Here is a 20,895-nt window from a genome sequence, read left to right as displayed (position 1 = left end):
ACCTCAGAAAAAATGGATGTGTGTGTGTTTTGTGTGTCAGCATTTTTTCGTTCACGTTTTCGGGCGCACGGATCAACCGATTTGAATGGTTTAAAAAACGTTCGATTCCTATTGATAGGAAGATGTGCTGATTAGTTATTGGCAAAGGCAGGTCCAGCTGATACGGAAATAAAGAGCAAAGAGTGCAAAAAATAGAAATCGAGCTTTTTGAGAGATCCGTTTTGAATGATCTAAAAACATTCAATTTGTAATGATTGGGAGAAGTGGTGATTAGTTTTTGGCAAAGGCAGGTCTAGCCATTTTGGAGATGCCGAGATATCAAAAAACTTTCTGCTTGTGTTAACGAAACAATTGCTTTTAAAAAAAATTTAATTTTTTTTTAGTTTATCGAAAATAATTCAGATTCCAATTTTAATTCAGGTTAAAGTCTAAAGCTCACTTATGTACTTTAAGTGAATAATTTTAGCTTTGTAATTCAGTTTATATAATTCTTATAAAATATTAGACGATATTACAGAATTTATAATAATCTATTTGTAGACATTTAATATTCTTCGAACAGTTTGTTATGGTACGTGAAGTTCCAGCAATTTGCTTTAAGGCACGATGTCAAACACCACTAGTTTTTATCATTCTTAAGCATTCTAATAAAAAAGCGTAAGCATTAGGGATAAAATTTCCAAAATGTATCTATCACACATGCGAAATAATAGGTTGTCAAATATCTCCCTTCCGCCTTTTCCGAGAAAAAAAGCGGAAGGGAGATATTTGACAACCTAATATGTTATGTAAGATTTAGATAGCAATGGCAACACAGATTTTTTTCAATTGTCTTACCAAAATGTAGGTTTTAGTTAACTGAACAATCAATAAAAACAAATCGTAATTGATTTAAGATATAAAGCGTTGCGAATTCTAGTATTATATTATATTCGCATACTATATATTTTTGCTAAGTTAAAGCATAATATGCTATGTTATATTATAACTTTAAAATCAACAAGTAAGTTTTTTTTAGAGTTATGCACCCGTAGAGATCGTTCCGAACACTGATGGTACACTAGATTCGAAAATGTTGTTGATCTTTTCCTAATCGTCTCAAAGTTCAAATATCCCCATTCTCGCTACGGTTGTAAATTACGAATCCTCGCGCGCAGTATTTGCAGTTTATTGAAGTTGGCCAATGGGAAATCGCCTTGAAACCAATATTTCGAATTACAATGGAATAACACTAAATCTGCTACCGGGAATTACAATGGAATAAAACAAACAACAAAATTCGCTACCGGGTCGCGCGTCTTCTCGTGTCCCTACCGGAGCGCGGGAAATGATGAGAATGACAACGCGCATTCGGCCCGAGTGGCCGAGTGACAGCAAATTGCGAAATATAACAAGGACAATGCGGACGCATGAGGCCACACCTGTGTGTGCATGAGCTTTTCCACTTCCACCAGAAATTTGAAAACAAAAACTGGAAACCCATGCAAATTAATTCAGTGTTATGATGCGCATATGATGTCAGTACATTAATATATAAAGTGATAACTCTTTGCTCTAAGCACAGTGCCTTCTAAGCAAAGGAATTGATAACAACTTCATCAATACTCTTACTTACAGGTACGTTAATTTTTTTTAAATTTTAACGTATATATATATATATATATATATATATATATATATATATATATATATATATATATATATATTTGTTATTGTTTAAGTTGATTGATGATTTTATTTTTCTGAACTGAGTCACAATTTTTCTAAAAAAATATTAATTTATTTATATTTTACAAATATTTTTACTATAGTTTCGGGGATATGGAAGTTTTCCTATGTACTCACAATGGTAAACAAATTGTAGTTCATAGTTGGGAACATTTTATATCCTCAAAATGTAGAAAAATTTTGTAAATGATAATTTAAATACATATTTTTTTGAGAAAGAAAGAGGATTTCAATTCAGAAAAATAAAATCATAATAAATATATATATATATATATATATATATATATATATATTAGGGTGGTCCTTAAAATGGTCATTTTCGAATTTCCTTGCTCCCAGGGCCTCAAATGGTTACAAATTGATAGAAAACAATTCTCTGAAAGTTTTAGCTCTTAATATTAACGTTTAGATAGAGCGCAATTCAATCAAACTTCGTATGGAAAGAGCATGGAAAATTTTTTGAAAATTTAAAAAAAATGTTTTAGGTATAACTTAGCGACAAATGAATGAGTTGTTTTCATTCATTTGTTCGCTAAATTACATCTAAAAAACATTTTTAAAATTTTCCATGCTATTTCCATACACAACATTGTTTGAATTGCGCTCTATCTAAACGTTAATATTAAAATTAAAACTTTGAAAGAATAGTTTATCAATTTGGAACCATTTGAGTCCCTGGGAGCAACGAAATTCGAAAATGACCATTTTAAGGACCACCCTATAGAAGTGTTTTTGTGCAGACATACAATAATTAAAAAAAAAAATAATGAAGAAAAATGTCTTCATTTTAGTAGCGAAGTTATAGTCTTGATTTGACTCGTCGATTCTTGATCAGACTCATTTACCATGCTTTGATGAAAAGTACCTTTATAAAGTTTTTCATTTATTTTTTATTATTGATATTTATTATTTTTTCTTGCTTTATAACTAAGTGTTAAATTAATTAGTGGTCGTTCATTTGTTTTTGTTATTTGTATGCACTGAAGATGAACCAAATCGAGACTCGAAACGTTTGCTACTACAATAAAGACATTAAATCTTCATTAAATTCTTTTAATTTTTGGATGGTTGCCCAAAAACACTTAATCATATATATATATATATATATATATATATATACATATATATTTGAATATTCTTGAATTTGATGTTGATATAATATATTTAATTTGAGTTAAAAAGTCGGGCGTTACATCAATATATATATATATATATATATATATATATATATACAAAATATATAAATATATATATATACACATATATAAATATATATGTATGTATATATGTATATATATATTATGAGCTGTTTTCAAAAAATCTAAAATTTTTCAATAAATCTGAAAAATCGGGCTGATCGAATTCTACACTTGTTTATACTTATCAAATACTTCTTACCTGACGTTTTTCAAAGCTTTGTTAACATAAATTAAAATAAGTGATTGTTTTATTGTTATAATTATTAAATATTGTTAATTATGAAGTTTATATTGTTAAATATGAACTATTATTATTATACTAATAGTTTTCCACGCCAAGATTTTCATTTAACACGACGCTTGAGAAAAATGTTTGAACTGGCTGGTCATTACTTTTTTCACGAACGTCGACCAACGATCTTTTTCTCCTGAACATTGTAACATACGAATTTAAAATTTAAACTTTTTGACCACGTGAAATTTTTCAATCTAAATACCGAATTTAAATGTAGAGATGTTAGACAAAAAATCTTAATTGACAGCAATAATCACATTAAATTAGGATTAAATAAATCAATGGATTCTTAATTTAAAATTTTAATCAAATAACTATGATAATATATGATCGACCAACAATCTTTTTCTTTTGAATAGTGTGACATTCGAATTCAAAATTTAAATTTTTTGATCACCCGAAACAAACATTTTTATATAAGAGATTTAATGTTTTCTTATTATTGAGACGGAATAGATATTTCAGATAGGATATCTCTATATTAGATTACTCTATTTCAAATTGCAAACTATTTGGAAATCGCATCTCAATTTAGTATATTTATTTCTTCGTAATATTTCACCCAACATTTAAATAATTGTCAAAGTAAATAATTAAAATGAACATATGATTAACTTATACAGTATGATTCACTTAACTACCGGTTTACTAAAAACAGCAGGGACTACTATTAAAATACTATGATTTATTGTATTATAATATCGTGTATGTGTGTATCTATGAAATTGGTACATTTTATCGAAACTTGATTCACGCATATTCTATAAGTATTCTAGATCTTAATAGTATTATATAGGATGAATGGTTTATTATTTTCTGCTTAGACTCATTGCTGCAATCATTTATAAATAAATTAGACGTTGTCGCATTCTAATGAACAAAGCGACTATATCAATGCTATTTTGAGATTTTCTTTGCCAATCATTTATATATATATATATATATATATATATATTTGTATTTTTTATTGCTTTAATTTTCATATCCTTTACTGGAAGATTTATCGTATCTTAATATTGTGACACAAACTGAAAATCTAAATGAAATGCCTTGATTCATATGTTTTACACTAACTCGTCCTCGAAGACGGTGTGCGTGATAATAAAATCGCTTATTTAATCATAATTAATGTAATTGTATTATTTTAAATGGTTCTTATAGAGATCAAGCAATTTTTGTCAACGTCATTTGATATAATAATTTATTATTTGATTTAATCTTTTTAGATATCTGTTGCGGTGTTTCATATAAAACTCGATTGAAATTTATTTCATGAACTTATAGTTGCTACTAAATTTTAATAGAGTCAGTAATTTTGTTGACTTTTGAGAATTTTTTATTAAGCTTATATAAATATTATATTTTTCAATTATTTTGTATTTATTTGTGTTCTTATAAATATTGTCTAACGAGTTCTAGAAGGACATACTAGCTTAACATAATCGTGAATACCTACCTCCATTGAAAATATTGTTTCAACACAATACTCGAGCTTTCGCGATTTATGTGAATAGAAAATAAAAACAATGACATTAGTCGTTTCTTCCATTACTATAAATATCAACTACATTAAATAACAATAATGTAATAAATTCACACTTATGTGCGACATTTGTATTAAACTGCTACTGAAAAGATAGGTGCGCCAAAGTTAATGGTATAATTGCTTCTCAAACAGAAAAGAAACATTCTTTCATATTTGTTTATTTACGCCTTTTGTGGTGTCATTTGGAATTATGCAACAGCTTATTTGATTTGTTATGTTTTGCAAAAGTGTAAAATGAGTTAAGACATTACCGATTTTTTTTATATCTACCAAGCATAGCTTTGAGTTTCGCAGAGTTACGATTTACGAATTTATCTTGAATGAGTGCATGTTCGACTTTTTTGGAAATTTAATTTGCACTAATTATGAAATCTAATAGGTCTCACTCTTAAATCTGAATTTTTTTAAATTAATTTTGTTTTCGATTTGTGCATAAATCTTTTTAGAAGTCACATAAAATTTTATATGCGTTCTGGATAAATATACCTTTCAATATCTCGTGTAATGAACATTTGGCGCACAAGCCTGCTTTAACATTTCCTTCTATTTTTCTAGTAAATTATTAAATACTTTAAATAATATTAAAATATAGTTTTATGGTCGATCATTATATCAACATTATATGAAAATTCGGTATTGGTAAAAATGATGTTTGTTATATTAAATATTATGCATACATACATATACATATTTGAATAAAGAAATTCCAAAAATATTTTTACCATGTTATGTTTTTCAGATCAAAATGAGATCCTTCCTCCTCGCTACATTCGCAGCCTTGTTGGTTTGCTCTGTTTTTGCTAGACCTCAAGAAGATAAATATACTAGCAAATTTGATAACATCAATTTAGATGAAATTTTGCAAAGCAATAGATTGCTCAACAACTATGTAAACTGCCTTCTCGACAAAGGCAGCTGCACAGCAGAAGGAAAAGAATTGAAAAGTAAGTTCTTAGTACGATTTTAATATTTTCCGATTAATTCAATTTTATCGCCGTGGAATTAAAAAAAAGTTTTATAAGTAACGCTCAATAGTAATAAAATTTGTTAAAATTTGCGCATACTATCGAAATGTATTTTTCAATCTAAAATTGCAGTTTTCAGCAAAAATCACTTTAAATTAGGATTAAAATTTATGAATTCCGAATTTAAAATTATGATCATACATAAGTAAATAATTTTATGCAAATTTATATATACATCTTTGCACTCAAATTTTTATATTTGATCTTATTTACCTCAATCGCCTTATGTAACGCGTATTATAATTATATATCCGATAGTCAAGATGAATATTAAAAAAAACTTGCCGGTTTATGATTCGAGGACGGTAATGAATTAATTTTCAAGGCCTAGTTTATTTATTCATAATATTGCATGATACAGTTCTTTATAGCTCTAGAAATTGACGTTTTTTCCCGATATTTATTTTTTACAAATAATGCACGTTAGATTGAAATCTCTAAAAAATCTATAACGATTTATGTCTTACTACGTAAAAGATTTTGTATAATGGGTTGTGTTAATTATCTGCGATAATTTAATTACCCTTGAGGTTTCGCGTGAAAGCCATCTTAGCTCGACATTTGTTATTATTTGTGGCAATAATTAATTAACCAAAATGCACATAAATTTTAATATCATTGCCTTCTCTGTCTTTTATCAATTTTGACTTCCTTGAGCTTTTGTGGTATTCTTTATTTTTATACATCGTTTATACTACAAATCACTATTATTCAAAAACCCTAAATTGGATACTACCACCACGTATTTTGTGATGGTCAAATATAGATGAAATATATGTTTCCAATTGAAAATATCTTATTTCGGGCACTGCGGTGTGAATAGGCAATGAGAAATCTCTCATCCTATTCTTTCCTGAATCGAGTTGGAGTTTAACTCATGTCAGTTGACGGACCTACCCTAGGGAAGTATTACCTATTATTTCCAAATTAATTAAAAACGTCGTATAAAGCTAAGTGATTCTCGATGATTTATTTAATATTAAGATTTTGTCTCGTATCAAAATCATTTAAAAATAACGTTATACTCGAATTCAAAATTTAGACCATCATTAGCCAAAAAACGTACATATATATTCTTTATTACATAGAGGATCGCATAACTCATTTATTTGTCAACTGCCATGACCTTGAAAGATGAAAGAAGAATTGAATAATATTATTTCCAGTAGATTTAATGTAAAAAAGCCGAATGTCACTTGGACCATCTCACAAATAAACGGTTATAGACTCTATTTAATATTCTAAACATTGCCTGGAAATTGTTTTCGAGATTGTATAATCGTTTCGACCATTGAACGTGTTTTTATGATATTACGTCAAATAAATATTATCGGTTTGAATTTCTCGGAACAGAGGAAATAATGCCGAACACACTAACAGAACTAGTTTTTTTAACGAAAAATAATGCGCGTACTTAAGATCCCACGGTCAAAGTTAGATTTACTCTATATCGTTATAGTGGTATTTGTACACGTGTGATTTTGTGTACGTATTTGTATATCTCTATATTTATCATGGCTAATAATGCTATATATAAGATTGCAGAATAAATTATGCATTGGTGGAATTTTACCCTAGTGCAGCATAGCGCGACATCAAAAGGAAACAAATTAATAACGACGTCAATTCATAAGTTGACATTATATAATGCCAATAGATGAAATGGTATTATTAATTCTTTTTCAACCAATTGCAGATAAAAACTAAATAATATTTTTTAGCGTGCTTATCCATCCATAAGGTCGGTTTCACTTTTTTTAAAAATTCATTTTGATTATGTAGAATCTTCTCGAGTGATCTTTGAAATAATTATCTGTGTTCATTCATATGCAACTGGTGCAGCGTTCGACATGAAATCATTGCATTGGTTATTCTTTGCACGCATTTTGATTTGAATTTAATCGAAATTTATATTGTTTTATATTGTTGCATCAGCGGAAAAATCCTTTCGATTTAGTAGTTTCCTTTTTAGAACCATACTAGACATTAATCATTTGTCTCCGCCGTTTTTCTTCTAATCTAATAAAAATGGAAATAAAAAATTTTCACTGTCGACGCTTTTGAATATGAATATGTATATGACTCTAAATCTTAAAAGAAACATTGTTGGCACGTTATTCTATAATAGTTTAAAAAAGTTGTTTTAATTCGAAAATGTGGGATACATTTTATTGACCATCTCAGAACGCAATTTTTTAAATTTTAAGTATGCAACTGGATGTTACAATATATTTACATCATAATGCAATATTTCACAATTATTTTAATCGAAGATTTTATTTATAAATTATTATTTTTTGAGAATGTACTTGAACTTACTTTCACGTTATATTACTATTTTATTCGTACCTACATATTGTTTGGCATCTTCGGTGGGACCTTCTACATATTTTGGGGTGTCATTGGTGATTCAGCATAACAATATTTACTATTTGTTTTTTTTTTTATTATTTTATGGAATAATTTGAAATGGTTATTTGAAGCAATAAAATATATTGGCACATGTTGTCCTTGTGAATATTCTATAATAAATAGCAAATAATATAAATAAAATGATTAATTCAAATGTGAAATAATGATTACTTAAGTGTTGTGCGCGATTATATTATTATTCTTATGAGGGTTTCGAGATATTGATCACATGCGCGTTCTTCCGTAAAGAAACGACAATTATTCTATAATCATAAAAACTTTTATGCACATTTAGGAATACGTTATGAGCCTTGGAATTAATTTTGTCCTCGAATCCTGTACGTGAAAGCCGTTGTTAATTCGATTGATCAATTTTTAATTAATAGATGTGTGAATTAATTTTTATGTGGCAATGTAAATGCACAATTTTATAGATTTATTATTATCAATGTATATGTTTTATTCATGATTTTGGTAACAGATTATTTAAAAAAATGTATTGAACATTGTCACATTGCAATATATTTTAATGACTTTATGTTCTTGTAATTAATCAAGTGGCTTTATTATTGCAGAAGTCTTACCTGATGCCTTATCCAACGAGTGCGCTAAATGTAGCGAGAAACAAAGAGAAGGAGCTGAGAAAGTAATCAGATTTTTCGTCAACAACAAACCAGAAGAGTGGAAGAAACTTTCTGCAGTTTACGATCCAACCGGCGAGTACACAAAGAAATATAGCACCCAAATTGAACAAGTGAAGAGAGGCGAACCCGTTACAGTTTAAATTTCCAAAAAGAGATTTCTCAAAATATTGGCAAGTCATTTAGGAATCATAGTGTTATTTTCACCTGTAGATATTTCTGTTTTTAATAATAAAAAAAATGTAGTTGTAGGACAAATAGAGCATATTTAAGTAAAATAATGTGTTTTATTCATTGCGACATGTACTGTACGCATTAAAAGCTAAACATACATTCGCATGATTATTTATAAATTGATATTAACTTTTAACTTTAATCCGAATTTATATTGATATTGGGGGAACAGATCTATATTTTGTATGATATTCGAACTGAATATTCTTGTAAGCTGTGTTCAGAACTCCTTATCTTTCCGTAGGGTACGTTATAGTAAAAGCAAAAATTTTATAATAAAATTCTTGCATAACTTAAGTTTTAAAGTCTTCCGATCATTTTGGCATAACTTTGAAAAAAAATAGTATATGTGTGTAAGGATGTATGTGTGTATGTTCGGATGCAAATGTTTGTCCACCATTTCGAGAGCACAGATCAACGGAATTGAATGAAAGTTTTCGATTCCTATTGATGGGGAGACGTGCTAATTAGTTTTTGGTAAGGCAGGTCTAGCCGTTTCGGAAACTCGGAGAAAAAAGTTCTTAAATGGCAATTCACTTTTTGAGAGCACGGAGCTTCCGATTTCAATAAAACACATACTTGTATTAACAAAATTCTTGGGAAGGCAGGTCAAGCGGTTTCGGGAATCGAGTGAAAATTAAAAAAAAAAGTCATTTGCTGCGACGAAATGAATTGAATCATTCAAACCGGTTCAACCGAGTTTCCGAAATCTTCGACGCACACATACGAATACACGCACACACACACGCACATATATATATATATATATATATATCTATATATCTATATATATATATATATATATATATATATCCATTTTTCTTCAGTATGCCAGAAAACTTTGAAACGTAAAGATACATAAACATTTTCATTTTCAGTTTTCTGCGCTTACTATAACCAGTAGGGTAATACTGGAAGTTAATAAAATTATTGAATGGTGTTTAAGTATATAGAATTAATCATGCTAATAAATACAAAAATAACAATCTTAATTGATGCATGAATGTATAACACATATACTCATCTATATGTGTATATTTATATTGTTTAAACATGTATATATATAAAAAAAAACTCGTATATATACACATATGTAACATATTGTTTTCCTCTGAATGAACCTCGAGTGAACTGAATGTTTATTATTGGTTTAATAAGAAGAAAATATATTCCTACATCTTTAAATGTTGAAGATTGTTTGATCCTCATTGTCACCTTCGTCTCTTACCAAACTTCGTCGCCAACCTCTCCTTGGATGGCATTATTAAAATTTTTGAAAAAATAAATAGTTAAAGATTCGACTTTTGTTAAATTGTTTAACGTTTAACTTATTATTAATATCATTAATAATATAATAATAATAAGTTATAAATATTATTAATATTATTTTAAATGCAAAAAAAATTAATTAATAAATTCATTAATTAATTATCACATTGCGGTAATTTATTAATAAATTAACGCATGCACCTTGCACATATATAATTTTTACCGCATAATTATGTCAATAATCTTGGCTAATTATTAACGTATGGCTAATATAAAAGCACAAAAAAATAAAATTTGTTCCTGCGCGCGCTTAACTCTACGTTTTCTTTACGAACTGTCAATGCCCCCATCGACGTCAACAACTACATAATAGAACGCATCGGAAAATCAGAGCTCTATTATTTCAAAACTGTTTGGAACGTAAGGAAATTCCACGAATTTTTGAGTTTACGAAAAATCGGTAACAATTAACTTTCCGAGGAGAAGTTTGTTTTTGCCAGCAAATTCGACTTGTTGATTTTGTTTTCTCCATATTTGAATTCATTATGAATCATTTGAGAACAAAATTGGTAAAAGTATGTGTAGGCATGTATGTGAGTCGAAATTTGATTTTTTTATTGGCGTTCTCTCACAAACGCCTTTATTGATGAAAATTGATAAAGATTTGCGTCGATAACTTTCGGGGGATGATTTAGAATTTTTGCTAAAATTTTTGTTTGGCGATTTGAATAAGACTTCGTATTGGGATGGAGTTTATGGTCTATAAACGTATATCCAAAATTAATATGTGCTTACGACGTGTGGTATAATTATACAAATTTATTAAACTTTGGAAGAATGAGCTGCGATTTTAGGATAAAAATCGTGTGTGATCTAAGCCCGAGTTCGGAATATAAGACTGTTTGAACGATGACAGTTGAAAATCGCATTGGTTAATATCATAGATAAACAAGTATAAATGGTTAATATTTAAGGCAAAAGGCTGGAGCTTTCCCGTACCGTAATTTAAAATTATGAAAAGCTCAAGAAAGAATTTTGATTTTTTTCCAGTATTTTTAAAAATTTTGAGAACATTTGAAAAATTTGAATAATAAAAAAAAATTTAAAAAAATTACTTTTTTCAAAGTTATGATATTTTTTTTAAATTGAAAATTAAGATTTTTTTTCTATTTTTTTGAAATTTTGAAATTTCTTGAAAATTTACCCATTCATGTCGGTTGATGATCCATCATTCTGTCGAAAATTTCTAATTCTCGACCGCAAAATGGCATTATTTTAACTTTTTTTTCTGGATCTCCAAAACCGCTAGATTTACAAAAATCTTGGAAATCGTTGGACGAACCTCTGCCAAATCTAATCAGAATCGAATACTTTTTGAATAATTCAAATTGATTGATCTGTGCTCCCGAAACCGTAGATGAAAATTGTATCTATGCATACATACATTTATACACACTCATCCATTTTTTCTAAGGTATGCTAAAATGTTCAGAAACGTTCGAAACGTGAAGATATGCAAAAATTTATTCTATTTATTATTATAACTCCTCCTTCAAAAAGTTAAAAATTATTATAATTCAGTAAGTAACCTGAATTAATATATTACAAATTTCCATCAAGTCTTATGCAAATGTAAAATGTATTACACTTAATAAATTTCTGAAGACTTCGTAAAATTGCTTCATAAATTAAAATATTTTTTTAAAAAAACACCAATATTTTTATTCTATAAAAATCATGTGCATGTGTATAATTTTCCTAAATTGAAATTTATTTCTGCGACCATAAATGAACACATCAAAATAACGTATTAGCACAAACAAAGAGACAATTATCATAACAGCGTTTGCGGAGTGAAAATATTTACAGAATTTTATATCTTTTTATTTATTTATTTATAGTAGCCAGTCAGAAAAACACGATAAACTTTACTTCGGGACTCTTTTGTTGTATTGCTCCGACAAGAGCGACGTAGAGCTTTCTCCATCAAGCGAAATTCTTATATTATGATAAACATTCGGAAAATTTCAAATGCGGTGTTTGGCTGCGGGACAACAATTCACACTTGATAGTTGCGCGTGCGGTTCAAATTCTTATTAGTTATACTTCAAAGAATTAGTTAGACTTCAAACAATTTGGATAAAAATGTTTTCATTCCGCTTTTCTTTGAAGTCTGCTTTTGCTTTGTTTGGTTTTCTTGGTTTGTTTGGTTTCATCGACATAAATCAATTGATATATAATTACATAAGGGGGTATTCGGGAGTAGAGGAATAAATTTTGGGTCATTTTTAAATCATTGTGAAAAAGAAACAATCGAGTTTTTTACCATATTTTTTTCTATAATTCATTTATGAATGTTACAAAAGTAAAAAAATGTAAAAACAAAAAAGTAAATTTTAAAAATTTGCAGTTGAAGTGGGGAGTCCCAAAAAATTGACACGTAATCATGCCTACGATGCCTTCTAGTAATCCGAAATGAAAAACAAAAGTAGTGGTGTATGGCATCGTGGCTTAAGGCATATTGCTGGAACTTCTCTCAGTGTAACGAAATGTTCGATTAATAAAAAATGTTTTCAAATAGATTATTATAAATACTGTAATACTTTCTAATATTTCTAAGAATTATATAAATTGAATTAGAAAGTTAAAATTATTTATTTAGAGTATATAAGTGAGCTTTAGAACTTTAGCCTGAATTCAAAATATTTGAATTATTTTCGTTACAAAAAATATTTTTTTTGAAATGAAAGTTCTTTGAATCATTCAAATCGGGTGCTTAGTTCTTTTAAAAACTGCATTTTTTGTACATTTAGCTTGGTATCTCCAAAACGGCTGGACCTGCTTTTGCCAAAAACTAAACACCACTACTCCTCGTCATTACGAATTGAATGTTTTTTGGATCATTCAAATCGGATGCTCTGTTCTCTCAAAAACTTGATTTCTATTTTCCGCACTTTGGTTCACATCTCTCCGCAACGGCCTTTGCTAAAAACTAATCAGCACTTCTCCCTATCAATAAGAATCGAATGTTTTTTGTACCATTCAAATCGGTTGATCCGTGCGCCCGGAAACGTGGACGAAAAAATGCGGGCATACAAAACACCCACACATCCATATTTTCTGTGGTATGCCAAAATGTTCAGAATCCTCTGCAACGTGAAGATATGCAAACAATTTCATATGGATTAAGTTAGAATTTTTTATTGACAAACTGGCGATTGTTTGAAAAAAAATGATCATTTTTCTTATCACTTTTTGAGTTTTTTGTGTTCTTCTTTAAATAGTAAAAATTGAAATTTGAAGATGAGACTACTATATACCAGAGAGTAGTCTATAATAAAGACACACTGACAAGACAGTTTTGAGAAAATCGCGATTAAAGTTTCGCATAAGGAAGGAAACAGAATAGGATTATCATGGTCAAATAGCTGTATCCCTGTGTATGCTTTAAAAATATGAAAAAAAATTTTATCTTTATTTTTATATTTATATTAAAAATTACCCCTTAGGGGGTATTCTGGTCTAGAATTAGAAAAAACTAGATTTTTTTTCTTTCATATTTCAAAGTTTAACTATTCATGAATCTTTGTAAATCGGGATTTTTCAAAATTTGAATTATTTTCGGAGCAGTAGCTGTTTGAGCACGATAATCCTTTCATGTTTTTTTTCCTTCGCGTAACTTAAGACACATATTTTTCGATACGATACCCATGATTTTGCAACTTTTACTGGACAGATTTTCTTTAAATTTTTAAAGTCTCTTCCTCGATTATCTTTCAAAATTCCATATTTATTAAAAATTCGAGAATATCAAAAAATAAATTTCAGACAGTCCGTGTTTTGCAAAAAAAATTGACGTGCACGTAGTTCATGTTATTGTAGATTAATAATATATATACATTTTTTCTTCCAGAATGAAACCTTTATGATTATTTTGAATTTTTATCTTTTTTATTATTGTTTTTTGAAAATAATTAATTAAGACATGAATATTAAATACAATAACATGTTTTGTCAAAGATATTTGCGTATTTAATCAACTAAATAATGAGATACATTTGTTGAGGAAATCCCAATTTTAGCTTAACGGACTTTGTTTATAAGAGTTCTCTTCGATGTTAATGACTCCACTGATGCTGAACTTGTGACGTCAATTTGGTCGAGCATGATTTATAGCTAGTCATTTCAAATCGAATATAATTATATGTATTTTTAATAGTTGATTTCTTCCTGTTCTTGCTAACGTCTCGAAGGTGATGTTTATGTTTTCGGCAAAAATTTTAATTCGATAATTTTATGTTTTTTTGACATTTTAGATAATTTTGTATAGTTTCGATCTTTTTGAAAAGCAAATGTTTTGATGAAAATTGCAGCACCGATTTAAAAAATTTAAAATTAAATAATGGTTCACGTCGATTATTATTTGACTGATGACTTGGTTATTGTCCAAGCCGTTTGTTTGCAATTAACAGATTTATGAATCAAATTTTTACTCTAATTTCACGTGATTTGCTTCAAAGCTTAGAGTTGACTTAAATTTTATTTATTATAAATTTAAATATTAAATGTTAAAATTATTGTTCAATTTTTAAGTTATACCGAATGTTAATAACATGACTATTTGAACATAAATATTTTATACAATGTGATTGTCGGTGGCATTTTGCTTATGGGCAATTCCGGATACGTGCAAATAATTGACTTAATCATTAACAATTGAGATTTATAGCTAGTTAGATGAAATTTTCAACTGTCAATTTCGAAAATTTAAATAATCAATGCGATTTCCAATTAATGACTTTCTAGCAGACTTATAATATCTGTTATTGCAATAATTATAGAGTACGTACCCGTAGACCATAATTGCATACCTAAATAAATTTTCATTTTTAAACTACATTTTGTAGGTCTCTAATATTTTAAGATGATCGTTAAGACTATGAACTATCACTGTACAAAGTTCAATCGATTTTTTTTAACAATAAATTACTAAGAAACTACTTGGCCAATCTTTACCAAAAACGAATCAGTACGATAACCAACTGATATTTTTAGAACAGTTTTCGAATTTTGAAATTTGGTTCAGGATATTTGATGGGATTATAAAATTTTTATAGACAAAAGGTGAAATTTTTGCTGCATACACATACATACTTTTCCAATGTTGGTATCAAACTATTCAGTACGACTTGAAACGTCGAGAAAACTAAAATTAGGAAGTCGGTTTTTATGACAGGAATTTAGACTTCTCCTTCGAGAAGTAAATAATAATAATAATAATTGTACAGGTCGTGAGTTGAGATGATAAAGAATTTTTATTGCGTTTCTGCTTACATTGTCCAGTACACTGAACGCGCTTTTTAAAAATAATTGCTTCTGATACCATGGACAATCTCGATTCCTTAAATTAACTAAATCCCATGGAGCACACGTTTTTATTTAATAAGTGATAAAAATTGACGCAATAAATCTCAATGTTGGTTCATCGCAATGACAACCTCGACTTTTTAAATTAACCCCTTGAGCACACGTGATTATTTAATAAGTGATTAACGCAAATTCTATTAAATACCTGTTGTTATTAAAGTTAAGATTTTTTTATGGTACTATTGGTTTATAAATAAATTTCAGTGGCATCCAAATTCGGATTAAATTTGCGTATGTATTATTTTGATAATGTTATTTACAGTCTAGAAAATGACATACACATGATTTCCTCGAGCTAGGCTATCAAAATAAAATGTGCAGTCATGTTCTACGTCTGTAGGATTATTAATAGAACACGAACGTTTGTTAAATCTTATGCCTGACTCGCAAGGCGGCGATCAGCAGTTTCTTTTGTGTGATCGTTATAAGAACATCAAAATATTTATAAGAATCCAAGTTTAGACAATATTAAGTGTAAGTTATAAGTAATTAAGTACAATGAACGTTATTCAACAAATTTATTTTGTAAAGTATCTAAAACAGAGTTATTTTTTGGTGAATATATAACGTGTTATTGCTCAAGACTTCTAGCTCTCGAAGCATATCCATGTATATGCTGAAAGCAAATTCATCTCTTGTAAATAAATCAAAACTTTTATTCACAATAAATAATGTTACACTTTTTAATATACCATGTGCATGTAAGTTATTTTGTAATTAATAATATGTAAACACTAACTTTATGTAATTAATAATATGTAGTGTAGAGTTTCGTTTTGTTTTATAACAATGTCATTTTGTCGATCATTATTGCAAAGACGGAAAAATCTGTGGAAAAACATTTTGTTTTAAACAGTAGTATATCAATTTTATATAGTCGTATATATGAACAGAAAACTTCGATTTTCATATTTTAATTATTGACAAAAAATAGGTATCAGTTCATAAATAGTTCTATATCAATCTAGTTTCTAGAAAATTCCGCAGATGCGCTTACGTACGCTTAATGAATATTAATTAATTATTGGCATACAGTTTATATTTTTATATGTTGTATTTTTAAGTACTTTATATTTAAAAATTTTAAGAACAAAAGGAAAGTGCTTAGATATGTTTGCTTGTTAATGTTCGTTTATATTAATTTAAAAATTAACATAAATACACAAAATAATTTTTAATTAATTATAATTGTAGTTTTATAATTATTTGAAACGATTAGATTTTTTTTAATTAGACAGATTATTTCTTGCCTAAAAGCTTGATCATTATTTGAAACATGTCAAGAGTGACTGATGTGTCAAATGCGCCAGGCTTTGTGATATAAATTGCACTACAGAATGTGATTTTTGATTCATATTTATTTTTGAATTTCATTGACTTTAATTGCGTTACTTATTTGTTTCTATCAACAGCTGACTTCTGTCAAACTCAAAAAACACGTTTTACAATAATCGAACAAAATATGGTTTACTGATCAACACTTAACTGTTAATGTTGTTTGTCATCACTTCTATTTTTGTAGTAGAAGAAAATAAATCAAAACTACACATAACCGAAAAATAGAGAATTATGAGTTTTAAGCTCTAGGTTATGTGAATTATATAGAAGTTTGTGGCTCATAAGTTGTTACACAATATTACAGATATTTCTCAAACTAAATAAGTTGTCATTATATTTAACAATATGCGAAGACGAAATTTAAAAAATATAATCCATTTACATTGGTCATCAAAACAATTGTAAGGTAATGACGCACTTTTATTCTGTTTATAGGCTGGTGTGTAGGTATTTACCAAAGTTATTTTGGGTATTGAATAATGTTTAGTTTAATCTTAGAAATATTATACAGCGCAATGTGTGGTCTTCAATCGAAAGTATTTAGTTAGCTTTTCACTTTCAAGCTTTGAAAATTAATTTTCGGGCTAATCAATTGATTAGTTTGTCTCTTCATATTCTTGCAGAATTTTATAGTCACGAAACTTACTCTATATACTTACATATTTATTAAAAACCTGTACGCGGTATTAACCATAATTGTAAATTCAATTTAATTAAAATAATTAATTTTGATTATATTAAAAAACAAAGAGTTGAATAGTATAATATTGGATGATTCTGTGTTGTGCTAAGATCAACTGATAGAGATATTGAATAGTTGTTCTTAATTTATGCATGTTACCAATTTAAATGTTATTTACTTATGTTTGTTTTTCTTTCAAATTAATATTAACAACATTTTTTATTTTTGGTTTTATTTTAATTCTATGAATACTGATCATGTTTTCTTTATTTTTCAGAATTTCTTGTGATGCAATTGAAAAAACTTAAATAGTGTCAAGAATAGGGGTTTTTGTTTATTATTAATACATGGACAAAATGGGCGCTTTACCAAGCCACATTGGAAATGAGGATAATGCAGGACAAAGTAGTTCGAGCGCACCATGGAATTCACCTGTATTTAAATTTCCAACTACTTCACAAGACGAAGACGAAGACAGCTCCAAGGAGGAAAAGCAGGAGTTTTCCGATAAGCTATCAAGAGAACGCAAGCTAAAGATTTTTCAAAAAAAGCTTTTAGAGAAACGAAAGCTACGCCATGAGATTATAGCCAAAAAGTCCGACGAAATGAACAAATTGCGGAAATTAGTGAATGATTTGACTAATAAAGTGGAAGTGCTTGAAAATGAAAATCAACAGTTGCGAATGGGAAATGCCACTCAAGTTGAAACTAAACGAGAGGGTACGTTTTAATAGACAATATTATAGTCTAATTCATATAATAAAACTGTCAAATTTTTATTGTTGTCAAACAATTCAAGTGATCACGAAGAGTTGAATTTGATCTTACACTGGAACCACGTGTTGTTCTTCCTCATTTTTTTAAAATACAACGTGGTGCATCTTGGGCTTCGAAATTGTTTGGTCGGATTTTTGAAACTAGTTTTTTACTGACATCTATCGTTCTTGAGCGTTGATTGAAAATATTGTTATTCTTCATATTTAAAAAGGGCATCAATAAAAAACAAATGCGACCAAAATAAATACTATTTAAGCTTGTATGGATATCTTCTACACGTGAATAAAAATTACTCGTTAACCAGTTAATTGTGATTGACTAGTGTTATATAATAATCATTGAAAAGTGGCAAAATTTTGTGTAATGATGTGTATATTCGTCACGCTTATATATAAGTTAAAATTGGCTAATTAACTTGTAGTTTTTGAGAAAATAAAAAATATTCTGGAAAACACGTTACCAGTTCGCATAAGAGTTGTTCTGTGTATGATGATAACGTTTTAAAGATTATTTATAATTAAATTAATAATAATTAAAGTCCCTATAATTTACTGCTTTACTGGATATCCACTCCATAGCTAAAAATTGATTTTTTTATATGAATAATATTTAACTTCCCGTAGGGTAAGTTATAGTAATCGCAAATATGTGGAAAATATTTTTTTTTATATATCTTTATGTTTCAGAGGCTTCTGAACGTTTTGGGGCCTACCTTACATTAGAAAAAATGGATGTGTGTGAGTAAGTGTGTGTGTGTGCGTGTGTGTGTGGATACAATTTTTTGCCGACGATTTCGCGAACACGGATTAAACGATTTAAATAATTCAAAAAACCTTTTACTTGTATTGACGAAATGAACAACTGGTGAAAATTTTGTAAAGGCAGGCCAGCGTGTTCGTAGATCCAATAAAAAAAAGTGAAAATCAATGCCATTTGGCGGTCAAAACTGAACATTAGACTAGGCATACGCACAGCGTATTATCATATATTTTATAAAGATAATAATAATAAATACAGATTTAGTGTACATTTATATGGGTTCCATACCAATGTTTACACGTTAGACAACTACGCGGCGCTAATGCGCTTTGATATTTCGACTCCAAATCGACTATGAAGCGCGATTGCTTAAAAAAATGTTCAAAATTCTCAAAATAAATCAAAATACCAAAAAAATCAAATTTTTCAAAAAAGTCTTTTTTTTCAAAAATTTCAAAATTTCTCAAAAATCTATTTTTTTCAAAGTTTTGGAAAGTTTTTTTTTAATAATTTAGTTTTCGGTACGGAAAGTTCCAGCAATATGCCTTAAGACACGATGCCATGCACTACTAGTTAATTGAATATATGCGTGTGATGAAAAAGTAAATATTACTAATAAAAAATTTAATTTTACAAAATAATCCTGTCCTTTTCAACTAACGTAACTTATTCCGTAATTCACGAATATACTTGCTATGATTAGACTTCACAAAACTGTACGCACTTTTAAATAATCCACAGTTCACTGGTTAATTTAATTTAGAAGTTCGAAAACTTTATTAAATAAAAATATCACTTTTATTCATATAACATTTTACATGTCTTGATTATATAATTTATATTTTAATATGCTCAAACAACATTATTATTATTATTAATATTATTATTAAAAACAATTTTACGATATTCACAATAATTATTATCACATGGTTAATCTAATTATTTTTTAGATGTGAATAATTCCGAAGAAAATGCATCGAAAATGGCGCAGACAATGGAAATGCTTGAAAATGCCAATGAAGAATTGCAGTTGGTCACAGTGGAACGTGACGCATTGAAAAGTCAGATAGAAGGATACAGAAAAGTTACGAAGTGTACTAAGGACATGCTGCAGATAAGGGACGAACAATTGGCCCAGGTTAGATACGGCCTGAATATATATTCTTATATATAATATATAATAAATATTGCTAATATTTATTTATTTATTTACTTCTTTAGTTGAAAGCAAAATTGGCGCTAATCGAGTCATCAGTAGCAAATTTTGAACAGGAATCAACGGTTGCAACCATTGAACATGAGTGCCTCACCAATTTGAAAAGCGAGTATGAAAAGCAGTTAGAAAATATGAGGGAATTGAAAATACTGTATGAAAAACGCTCAAAAGTATTTGCATATAAAGAAATAAAATTCGATACTAAAATGGCTGAATATAAAGTTCTGCTGGAAGACCAGACAGTAAGGTATAAGAAAATTAATTATTTTTGAGCAAACACGCAATGGAATTCAATCAATAAATACGCTAACAAACCAACTTTGTTTGTTAGCGTACTTATTGATTGA

The 20,895-nt window shown here is 28.4% G+C and overlaps 2 protein-coding genes across 2 annotated transcripts; both read left to right on the top strand.

The window, feature by feature from the left end:
• Window positions 1–1,481: 1,481 nt before the first annotated feature.
• LOC113378589 (ejaculatory bulb-specific protein 3-like) lies at window positions 1,482–9,105 on the top strand. Its single transcript, XM_026619131.1, has 3 exons — window positions 1,482–1,617; window positions 5,508–5,712; window positions 8,781–9,105. Exons 2-3 carry the CDS (start codon window positions 5,514–5,516, stop codon window positions 8,987–8,989), a joined length of 408 nt encoding a protein of 135 aa, XP_026474916.1. The 5' UTR covers window positions 1,482–1,617; window positions 5,508–5,513; the 3' UTR covers window positions 8,990–9,105.
• Window positions 9,106–16,410: 7,305 nt separating this feature from the next.
• On the top strand, window positions 16,411–20,895 carry LOC113375388. The gene is made up of 5 exons (XM_026615325.1): window positions 16,411–16,477; window positions 18,074–18,516; window positions 20,283–20,470; window positions 20,554–20,795; window positions 20,880–20,895. The coding sequence occupies exons 2-5, from the start codon at window positions 18,144–18,146 to the stop codon at window positions 20,893–20,895; spliced, it is 819 nt and encodes a 272-aa protein (XP_026471110.1). The 5' UTR covers window positions 16,411–16,477; window positions 18,074–18,143.

Source organism: Ctenocephalides felis, unplaced genomic scaffold (genome assembly GCF_003426905.1).
Source record: "Ctenocephalides felis isolate EL2017-DRISC unplaced genomic scaffold, ASM342690v1 CF-g0.4_SCAFFOLD_01886, whole genome shotgun sequence".
Taxonomy (NCBI): domain Eukaryota; kingdom Metazoa; phylum Arthropoda; class Insecta; order Siphonaptera; family Pulicidae; genus Ctenocephalides; species Ctenocephalides felis.
The sequence above is the reverse complement of the archived record's forward strand: the minus strand, read 5'-3'. Positions and strand labels throughout refer to the sequence as shown.